This window comes from Mixophyes fleayi, chromosome 2 (genome assembly GCF_038048845.1).
Source record: "Mixophyes fleayi isolate aMixFle1 chromosome 2, aMixFle1.hap1, whole genome shotgun sequence".
NCBI lineage: Eukaryota > Metazoa > Chordata > Amphibia > Anura > Limnodynastidae > Mixophyes > Mixophyes fleayi.
The window spans coordinates 99,592,146-99,604,333 of NC_134403.1; the positions used below are offsets into that span (position 1 = coordinate 99,592,146).

Below are 12,188 nucleotides of genomic sequence, written 5' to 3' on the forward strand. Positions count from 1 at the left end.
CATGGACCCTACCATTGCGGCTTTGGTGTGATGATTGGGGCAGCACGGTGGCTAAGTGGTGAGCAATTCCTCTCAGTGTTGGGGTCATGAGTTCAATTTCCGACCCTGGCCTTATCTTTGTGGAGTTTGTATGTTCTCCCCGTGTTTGCGTGGGTTTCCTCCGGGTACTCCGGTTTCCTCCCACACTCCAAAAACATACTAGTGGGTTAATTGGCTGCTATCAAAAAAATTGACCCTAGTCTCTCTCTCTGCCTGTCTGTGTGTGTATGTTAGGGAATTTAGACTGCAAGCTCCAATGGGGCAGGGACTGATGTGAGTGAGTTCTCTGTACAGTGCTGCGGAATCAGTGGCGCTATATAAATAAATGATGATGATGTCACAGCCAAGCGTCACACACCCAGTCTGAAGAGCAAAAGATGCTGGCCCACACTTACCTACTAAGGTAAAAAGCAGAGGAGGTGGGGGCACAATGCCAAAAGGGAGCACTACTACTGAAGGTGGAGGGGCGCTATCTAGAGTGTCTTCAGGGCTTCCGCTGGCTCTGCATACATAGCCATTGGGGTACATTTGTTTCCATTATAGTATGAATTGTAATAAGATACTACATGTCAATATCTGGTATTAAAAGTGTGTACCCAGCATGTATAGCGATTAATTACTTTATATGTTTGATATGTATTAGTAGGGATTTGTAAATTTCTTTATAAAAAAGGAGCCTTTCATTCCTTCGTTATACTATATTACGCAATTAAGATATTGGATTAAACATACACATGACTTATGTTGGGGATGTTCTGAATGGAGTTTGATATTCCATTAAATGATTTCTTCTTATCACTTTCACAATTCCCAATCTGCCACTCAGACTGTCCAAAAATTTAGCTTCACAAACATCAGTCTGAATATTGTTTACATACAATTGTAAACATAGTGGGTCTGAGTCATGAAGGAACGTATATGCCGATAAATTACATATTTGGCAAAAAAATTGCTCTGCACATGTCTAGAGCCGGAATATACCACAATGAGGACTCTTACTACAGCCTAGGATTTCAGGGGATTCAATCACTATTCCAAGTGTATTAAAAAAATTTAGACAGTTAACACACTCTCATGGAGAGGCATCTATCAGCATGCCAGAAGATGTCAGATGTAAGCGCACAACACAAACCCTTTAGGGCCCCAAAGATACTATAGTTGCAGACTGGAAAGGCAGATATCCAAAGTCTCTTTCAGGGAGGAACAAATAGCCGACAACACGTTTCACATGTCGGGCCTTTTTCAAGGTGATCGCCTCGAAGAGACTTTGGACATCTGCCTTTCCAGGCTGCACCTCCAGTATTAACAATAAAAAGTAAGATAATGCACTATATACTCCCTTTTTGTTTCTCTCTGGGTTAAATCCCTGATGGCTGGTGAGGAGTCAGTGGAGCAATCAATATATCTTCAACAGGTTTGATATCTATATGCCCGTTTTCATTTAGAATCAAGTAAGCATATTCACAAAAGGGGACACCTGGAAGAAAGTCTGTTTTCATTGTGTTGCTGCATAGTCCACCCTATACTTATAGGTGGCTGGTTACTGTTATATAACACACCATGCACTAATGTTATAAGTATTTGTTTTTACATTATTCTGAACAGTATTCACTTGAAACATGTGTCTTTGTGTTTTCTTTCACGTATTACACTATATCTCTTTTCCTTTTTTTTACATGTTGGGGAGCTCTGATTGAACAATATTACTCAGAAGAAATATTGGATAATTCTTGGACTTTTATTGGTATTTAACTGTTAAATTTATAGTGTTTTTATATTTATCGTGAAAATGAGGGGAATTATTCTCATGATAATATTTTATGATTGAGGAAGGTGATATCCCTTGTTTCACTTTGTAGGCTGCCACATATATAGAGGAACGCTCACTTTTTATATATTTTTGTTTTTATTGGGAGTCTTTGCCTTATGTAGTCCCACTGCCAGACTTTAGAGCTGCTTGTGTGATGAGAGTTATAGTTCCTGCACAGAGAGCCAGCTCAGGTCAGACCTGCAAGAGACAAGTACAACAATACTTACAATCTGGAAGTCATGGACTTCCACAGCCTCATCATTGCCAGTTCCAGTCCTGAATGTTTCTAGATTGTTCCCAGCATCAATCTCCATTGAACCTTCTTGTATTTTGCCATTGAAACTCATCGTGTAATGGACATTATAAACCTGTAAAAAAACAATATAGACTTAATTTTTTTTTGCAATTAACTGAATGATTTTGTGATCTAAAACAACAGTACTAAAATGAATAAGAAAGTCAAAAAATATATCAGAGCAGAACAAGGAAGGCACAGGTGGGTAAAAGTTTTCTACCTCTTGATGGTATTTGTTTGGCAGACATGTTGTTTGTAAGGTAAAGTGTGACATTTAGATATTCTATACAATGCCAGGATTATTTTTATTCAAAGCCTAGATTTGACAGTTTGAATGTAACATATATACAAATTAAACATGTAGTCTACAATGCCAAACATACATACTAGATGTACTCAGCAAGACCTGACATTAGATGTAAGCATAAAACAATTCATTATACTCTATGTAGACATAGGGCAGTATACCTATCCAATATGACTTGACCACTGGATTGAATAATAGAACAAATCTACTACACTCCCTACAGACATCGGACATTACACCTACCTAACATGACTTGACCTTTGGCAATAATCATAGAACAATTCTATTAGACTCTATACAGCCATAGGCAGTGCAGAAATGCTGCCACTGCAGGGAATGGGGCTGCTATGTGAACTGGAGCAATGTTGGATCACCCACCCAAGGCCCCAGCTCTTTACTCATAAGACCATAATGATGGCACCTTCTAGGCATGTGCGTTTCTGGTGCATGTACAGTGAGCCACCTGGACATAGGACGATACACCTACAAATTACGACCTAACCATTAAACATGATCAACATAATACTATTCAATTGGTAACTGTGGTAATCTAGTCCAAAAGCTGATTTAGGCAAAATGCTACAGAACTATATATACCTTCTTTTTAGCATAATGTTGTGAGGACAGAAATGATTTGTTTGACTTAATTTAGATTGACGATGTATCAAAGCAACAGCAATCCTGAAGTAGTTTTGGGTTAAAGCTCAACCATAGATCCTGCACTTGTACGGTTTATAATAATATGATTAATATTTCAGATAGGGTATACATAGTGTGTTGTACAAGGAGCAGCGAGTGATATAGGGAGGTATTAAATACTTGGCATGCATAGCATGGCATAACTGCATATACTATTTGTAAAATAAAAGTGAAAACTTAAAATATGTTGTTTGAAACGGACTATGCTTGGTGCATTACTATGGAAAAAAGGTAAATACGTATAGCAGGTTCATTCAGTTTAACAGTTCTTAATATCCGAAGGATTGTGTTTTTGTCCATTACTGACCAAATCAATTTGTAGGAGTATTTGATGAGGCTTAGAGCACCTACTGCATTCATTCTTCAAAAATGGGAAGAAATTAAGTTGGCGAGACTAGAACAACTGGTAGCCAATTAGAGCTTTACAATATTAACAGTAACACAGAGAATAATAGCTCAGCCAACTCGCTAGTTTCTATACCTAATGCTCCTGTCAAACTGGTGTGTGAAAATTTTTGTGATGCATCATTTGAGATAACTTTATTTTTACTTTGTTGACATGAATGGATTCTCTGAGACTATTTGTGCTTTTTTGGTATGAAAGCAAAGTGCATCTATATTTATTTTTATTGCAGTAAATACACCACGTTTCATGATCCTTCCCTTATTTACATTCACACATTAAATGCATTTAAAAATAAATAAATAAATACATTTTTATATTACTCTTCCAAGCCGAGGAGACCCTGGTGGGAGCTTTGTCAAGCTTGAGGTCAAAGTTGATATCCTGTCTTATTCTTAACCAGCCCTGTTTCCATATGTTCAAGATTCACCACTAGAAGTTCTTATCCTTAAAAAATATATGCTTTTAAGATGAACTGCTTTGCATCACTTCTTTTGCTTAAAGTTAAGCATTGAAAACAAAGTGAAATGGGGCTATAATCATGCAGAGATGCCCATCATGGTTGGAATGGTTAGTGCCCAATGTTTGTACATGATCTGATAAAACACACATGGCTAACAGCAACATTTCTGAAAATTGTATTCTAATGCCATTAAATAGCCGTGAAAAGTATTCAAAAGACTCTGGGGGGCTGAAGAAGATGAATAGTGGAACAGGGAAGTATGTAAACTATGATTTGGTGGAAAAGGAATATTCAGAGAAGTTGAATTTCAAAAGAACAGTGCAGGGTGAAAATGTGTTTATTTTGCATCTAATAAATAACGAAAGAGACAATGAAGTGTTCACAGGCACTTTAACTTCAGAATTCCATTTACAATGTTGCTGCCCTAAAAATTTATTCTGATGAAAGATGTAACCGATTCACATGTACTCGATGAAAAATATGTTTATAAGACCATTATATGAATTATTTAGAGAGTCATATTTTCCATAAGCTATATATCTATGAAGTACAACATTTACTTAGAACACTGTTGCTCCGAACTTACTGGTATCACATGAATCGCTGGTCGGTGTCACACCTACATTCCTGCTTCTTACAAACACTCACAAAAAAAAAAGATATTTTCAATAGCGTTTTTCTTCCGCTAAGGAAAATGCTGTTTTGATACTTCAAAAGCTTTACAGTGTGTGTGTGACAGGCTGGAGCATATTGCATTCACTTCAATGGAACTGGATTTCAGCAGATGTAGCATTCGTGAGTGTTCGCTGCTTTGGAAACAGCTATGGTTACAGCAAAGAGCAGATTCTATAGTCTTTGTTTATATGAATTAATAGCAGATTATCTGCTGTTTTTTTTTTACGAACACATAAAATGCTGTTTCCAAAACGGTTTTATTGAAAGTGTTTTAGAATTAAGTGGTAATGTTGTGTTTGTGAATCCAAGACAAATATATTATTAATGAATTTATCTCCTAATAAGTTACAATTAACCAACTTTAGAAAACGCCGTCAAAATAAATAAATAATTGTTGTCATCTCCTTACATTAGCTGTGATAGCTTGTTATTTTGTTAAATTAATCCTTTTCTGCTATGATCATTTTTTTCACCTGTAAACTGAAGATATTAAGGGACCGTGTACTTAAAATATTATGGTTGGTTACTTAGTTTATCATTAGCAATGTAAGCAATAAGTAAAGATCAGCATAGTTTTTTGGTTTACTATATCTAGTCATCTGACTTCTGCACTCTGAGACCCTGTCAAAGTCCAATGTCTTGTTTTAGTATCTTGTCTGTAGGACACATACACAGATACTGAGGACTGAATACAGAGATGCAGAGAAATGCAGCAGGAGGTAGAGGAGAGAAGAGCAGGGATAAATGACAAGTTACTCGCAGATACAGAGGCACAAATAAGATGGCTGCTGCCTGAAGGGGTAATTGTGAGGGAATGATTATTTCATATTGTTAAATATGTTTCTAACCTAATTCTGCTGTATACTATAAAATAGTCACAGACGGTATTTAGCAACGGTTTCTTATCCCCTTCATTCCCCATCACTAATGATACCAGGCAGGGGTGCCCTTTCTCCCCTTTAATGTATGATGTCTTTCTGTTTGTAACCAGTCCGGGGACCTCGTTGTTAACCTTGAAGTATATTTTAGATCGCTATAGCGCGGCCTCATTTTATAAACTGAACATTACCAAATCCGAGGCCCTTCCTATTAACATACCGCAATCTTCACTTCTGAACCTCCAAAAGAAATTTCCTTTTGTGTGGGTAAAGAGTCTTTGCCATATTTAGGCATTCATATTCCCCCCAATTTATCTACGGTGTTCGATGTTAATTTCTCTCCGATTTTTCTTCATCTTTCTTCTTTAGCTAAAAATTGGATTGACTTAGATATCTCCTAAATGGCCCATTTAAAATGGCCCATTTAAAATGGTGTTGTTACCAAAGCTTATGTATATTTTCCGAACCATACCATACATTGTACCAAAACGAATGATGGTTCGGTTCCACTCCTTGATGATGACATACATATGGAGGCAAAAACGCCCCCTTCTCACTCACAGGCGCATGTCCCTACCGAAGTCGAGGGGTGGATTATTGCTTCCCAATTTAACATATTACCAGGATGCTTGTATACTGAATCATCTATGAGATTGGTCGCTAGCTCATGCTGCTAAGCCATGGGTTGATATTGGGAGGGCCTTGTGTGCAAATTATCCCTTGCCGAATCTCCTCTGGACTTCCAAATCTGACTGCCCCTTGGTCGTCTGTAAATTACTTTCTATCTCGGACGCCTTGTAGGTCTGGGACAAAGTCATTGGGTCACACACAAATTTTGCACTCCCCTCCCATAACCTCTCCCTCCAAGCATTGTCAAAACTTATTCCAGATCTCAACATTACCATATGGAGGGATAGAGGGATAGAGGGATAGAGGGATAGAGGGATAGAAAGATAGAGGGATAGAAAGATAGAGGGATAGAAAGATAGAGGGATAGAGGGATAGAGGGATAGAGGGATAGAAAGATAGAGGGATAGAGGGATAGAGGGATAGAGGGATAGCCTCTTTGTCAGAGTTGTTTGCCCAAACCCTTTTTCTCCCCTTTACCCTGCTTAGGGGCAAATATAATCTGCCTGCATCAGAGTTATTTAAACATCTGTGAATTAGACACTGGGTGGGGAAAGCCTCTAGAATCCCCTACACCTTATCTATGCCACCAGCTCATGTCATAGACAGATTAACAAAATCTGCTACTAAAGGAGGAATAACATTCTGGTACCAGTACCTTCAGTCCTTGGTTCCAGCCTCCAAAGTCCCAACCCATCTCTGTTGGGAAGCAAATATTGGTTTAAATCTCACCCCGCAGCAATGGGAAAATATCTACATATCCTCACATCGCATGTCCAAATGTATTAACTATACTGAAATGCACGTTAAGCTTCTCAACCGACTTTATCTCACTCCAGACCGTCTCCATAATATATGGCCAAGCCAATCAAAATTTTGTTGGTGCCAATGTGGCCATATAGCCGATGTTTATCATATCTTCTGGACATGCTCAGTGATCCAGATGTTCTGAAGAGAGATCTTTGCCCTGATATCTATTGTTCTAGAAGCTTTTATTACTCCAGATCCCGGCTTAGCTCTTCTACATATATATCCGTCAGCCATCCCCAAGTATAACCGTTACCTATTAGGACACATACTAATAGCTGCTAGAGCAGCAATAGCTCAGTGTTGGAAGTCCCCTTCCCCTCCTAGCATCACCAGGGTTGTGTCTAAAATCCAATATAGTTTTGAGATGGAGACAATTGATGTGCCCTGTACGACATCCGCTTCCGATCCCATAATGAAATGGTTTAGATGGCATGAATATGTCACGGACGGCTCTGGGAGATCCTGTGGTGCCTCTGAACTTTCACTTTCTCCCTTCTGATTGGCTGATTGCGAATTAAGCTTTCTTCCTTACTCGTGCCTATGGTATATCACACCTCCCTACATTGGATTTGAGGAGGTGTGGCCATGGCACAATGGGTCATGACCACACCCCCATGGTGTCCTTTGCGCTTTTGAAGCTTTAGATTGCCCGTTACCCAACTCCGAACAGCCATCCTTTGCCATGCGCAGCAGTGGCAGGTCCATGTGGCAACCGTTCACCACAGCTCTGCGATGCAGCAAGCAATGAATGGTTCATACCTCCCAATTTTCTAACCTGTGGGACAAAGCTATCCTCAAACTGGGGCTGTGCTGTATAAATTAGGATGGTTGGGCTGTATGATTCTATGATTTAAGAATACACTCTTTTACTACGCTGAGAAGGCGATTATACCAGCTGTATTAGCAGGGCCCTCTTAACCATATTATGGGCCCCCGGGCAAAGCAGTGCTCCGGGGCCCCTATATATATATATATATATATATATATATATATACACACATAAAAAAAAAAGTGATATATAGATATATATATATATCACTTTTTTTTTGTGTGTGTATATATATATATATATATATATATATATATATATATATATATATGTATCACTTTTTAAAAATAAAAAATAAAAAAAAAATAAATAAAAAAAAAAAAAAAAATATATATATATATATATATATATATATATAGCAGTGCTGTCTCGGACGGGCCCCCTGCCCATTGTGTCCATTGGAAGAGATGGCCCTGTGTATTAGAGGGTTTTTGTTAAATTTAAATAAAACCTAATAGTGAAGGAGTTCTCTGTACAGCGCTGCGGAATTAGTGGCGCTATATAAATAAATAGATGATGATGATAGAATGCTTTTTCGCTATCAAATGTTTAAACACATTCTTTGACTCCAGCTTGAGGCCTAGACGTATTAGCATAAATAAACTCTTTTTTTCCCCCCCATTTACCACATCCTACAACCTAACCAGTACTAAAAGCTACACTCTTTTTTCACTGTCAGACTGCAATAAACAAATTAGAACAATGATGATTTATGAATGTTAGGGGAACAATGATCCATTAAGTAAACGAAGCTTTAATATAAATATTCTCTCATTAATCGATTAGCTCACCGATGTAGTTTCCCTGAATTTCCTAGTTGTTCATTTTAACATATTACAGGAGAAATAAGATAAACAATTGTTTCTATGTTATATATTTATTAACTTGTTTATTATCCACAATAATAATACAATTTAGTATATTTATACCCACAAATATATGTCACAAATAAAATAAATTGTAAACAAAAATAATAGACACTCTGGGAATAGGTTTTCACAATATTATAACCCGCACTAATTTTATTATCTATTATATGTAAAGTATTGAGACATTTTACAGCAGTCTGGATATTGTATCCATGTGTACAATCTCATTGTCATCTGAGAGTTCTGAATGAGAACATTTCTAATTTAGCAGAGATGTACAAGCTAGGACTCTACATTTGATAAAAAGCAGGATGAGGTCAATAGCAAACACTCTATGATATTATTAGATCTGTTGAATTAGTTCTATGCAGAAAGATAAAATGCACGTTAGTTTGGCTTGTTTGTAGAAGAACAGTCTATCTGGTTTAGAAATACTGGACTACATTCATGGCATGCTGCTGCTGGGGGAAGTATCTGGCTGATATACAAGAGCTGATTGAGTCCGACATAAAGGGGCTTTTGTCTGCAAGCAGTCACCACTGACCCAGCTCAGCCTACAGGACCATAAGCAACACAGTAAGAGTGGGCCATCCCTGTACATATCCCTTGAAGGCACATCCAGAGCTCTGACAGTTTAAAAGAAGCAACACAATCAAAGTGGGGGAATAAAATTTTAAATACACTTTTTTTTTTTTTTACATTTTTTTTATACTGCGAAATAAAGCAAAGCTCTTTACTTGTGGCTAATTATTACTCTAAAGCTAATTATTGCAACAAGTCACATGGCTTTTTTTCACTACAGTTATAATGATCCATTTTCACAATTTCTGCTGCCACCAATTAATCCTTCCATCTGTACTTGGGTTAAACAGTCAAATTAAATGATTAATTATTTTATGCATTTCTATGTCTCAGAATATCCAAAAATAGATAAAAATAGAGAATCTCGTCACAATGAATAACAACACGTTTCATGTGTTCTGTGGACCGTTAACCGCATCAAGAGACTATTTCTCTATTAAAAGCGCACAGTACATACATTTTTCTATGCCAGGGGCCTATTAATTTTCTATAAATGTTGTTTAAATTATGTGATCATATTCTGTGTTATTACTGTAGTATCAGTACTGCATGTAATGATCTAGATGGATAATAAGGATTTATGTCACTAGTTTATGACAAGTGAATAAGTTCCAAGTCAACACCTCATGACCCCATGAATATCACATCTGCTCTGCAGGAGCACAAGCTTCAATAGGAGAGGATAGGACAGATGTTCTTTGTGTGAGCTGTATTCTGACATGACAGACAATACAGGTATATTGAGACTTACATGCTTGTCATTTACTTTCCAGAAATAGAAGGCACCAATTGCTCCAAACAGAAGCAGAAGAGCTCCGGAGATGAGCACCACGGCTCCGATCCGGAGGAGACGGCCACTGTTCGATGGTTTCACTGTAACTGCTGTATACGCCTACAGTCAAAAGGGGCAAAGCTGTCATCAAGTATACAACATATATAATACAACAATATTGCTGCCTTCGTTATAAAAGTTGTCCGTGTTATTACACCAGATTCACTAAAACGTTTCACTCTTTGGTAAAGAAAGTTTGTTTACATGTAGAAGATTTTAAGCAACTACATGAATGTACCAAGTCTCTATGGAACCACTGATGAAACTGGAGTGGATATAATTAATGCTCTTCAAACAAAGTACTAGGTAATGGTATTTTTTAGAATTAAAACTAGAAGAGGTTATATTCCCCTATAGGGCCTTCATTACGTATCAAATGAATCCGGCAGCCCTCCAGACAAGCTTAGACTTGTAGTTCCATAACCACAAGAGAGCCACAGGCTGCCTATCTCTAAAATAAAATATAAACTGCTATGGAATTCCACCAGTGATAACATTTTTTGGAAAACTAAATTTGTGCTTTCTTGGCACTGTCCCTGAAACATTAGTTATGGATTTTTAATAACATGGCAATCATACAACAAGATTGCATATGCCTTCAAAACACTGGATGTTTGTCACATTGTGATACTGAAATCCACATTATTAACATCATGTCTAGTAACATTGCTACTTACAACAACAACAGTACATTAATACACATATACGCCAATACTAATCTCTGCATTTGCAGGTGTGCAGGGAAATGATCTAATTAACCTTTCTCTAGGGGTAAACAGAAATCAAACATTTGTCCTGCTGAAAATACCTCACACAATCTTGCTTTATCCTTGCATGCAGTTTCACATTTAAAACCTATCTTTATGTAGGTGCATATGGAGAAAGTTAATTTACAGTTTAATTAATTGCCTTAACCTTTCCAAGTTTATGTCCTCTTCCCTCATAATCCAAATCCCTTATAACCAAGTCAGAATTTCATTCTCTTCATTATTTGTGTACAGCTGCTTACATTACATACATTTGAGAACCTGATGTGTTATGGATTTAACCATTGCAGTGCTAACATCTGAGGCAGCTTTAGGCTACCTGAGGATCTACGGCTTTCAAGGACAGCGAGAAGCTGGCAGTGCATGCTGGGAGATGTAGTTCCACAACAGTGGACAGGTCCAACTTGTCTAAGCTTGCTCAATGTTATAGCATGAAAAACAAAGTAATCCTGGGAAAATGATATACTGCCACGTTTAAATCACATATATACTAATGGTGTTCTATATTACCTACGTCCCTATAGATAGGGGATCTGGAACCCTGAAGTTAATATGAGATAGACCTATACAGAGTAAAGCACAGCCTTTCTTGCCTTGCAAAGTATCTGGTACCACACAATACTTTCCAACAGGGAACATTGTGCGCATCAAAGCTCATACATACGTCAGGACGTTCTGTTAACAACATACATCTCCAACTCTGGACGTCAATATGGCCATTGGTCTGTCATGGGGATTTGCTTTGCATTGATTAACCCCTCCCGAAGTGAATCACATTCCCATTTCCAGAGAGATGTTCAGCTTAGTTGGAGGAAAAGTTGTGTATAAGTTTGTAGAACTGCAGGTACAATGTTACTCACTGGAGGAAGGCACTGCTCCACATCTTCTGGCCCCGCTAGGGCAATGGGAACTTTCTCAGAGCTCTCTGCCATTGTGTACTGCTGATCCTGATCTGAGCCCCAAGCCCAAATTCAGCTCTCTGTGGAGGACAGGAGAGAAACACGTGACCCCTCCTGTCTATCAAATGTGCCATAAGCACCTGCCCACCTACCACCAGCAAGCTGCATATCCTCCCATGTTCTGCAGCATCCTCCTGTACATTCCTCCTTCACCTCCCTCTCTTTGTGGTGTAGTTTATCCTCCCCCCTCATCTTCAGCAGGCAGTAGAGATCAGCTTGTGCACACACATGCTCCATTATGCATTTCAGACGCGCCAGAAAGTTTCCTCCAACATGTTTCTGAAGGATCAGGTGTTGTCCACAATGAATAGAGCCAAGTTTTTTTTCCCCCAGTTGAGACAGCA

At 38.1% G+C, this 12,188-nt stretch overlaps 1 protein-coding gene across 2 annotated transcripts in view; it reads right to left on the bottom strand.

Moving 5' to 3' along the window:
• CNMD (chondromodulin) overlaps positions 1–11,887 on the bottom strand; it is a 32,591-nt gene extending 20,704 nt beyond the window's left edge. The window contains exons 1-3 of one of the 2 annotated variants that reach the window (XM_075198036.1): positions 11,746–11,887; positions 10,038–10,178; positions 2,077–2,217 (exon numbers count right to left, since the gene is read on the bottom strand). In XM_075198036.1, coding sequence (XP_075054137.1) covers positions 2,077–2,217; positions 10,038–10,178; positions 11,746–11,817 — 354 coding nt within the window. In that variant the 5' untranslated portion in view covers positions 11,818–11,887. The remainder of the gene's footprint in view (positions 1–2,076; positions 2,218–10,037; positions 10,179–11,745) is intronic. The other variant, XM_075198035.1, reaches the window with a different exon arrangement.
• Between the last annotated feature and the right edge of the window lie 301 nt (positions 11,888–12,188).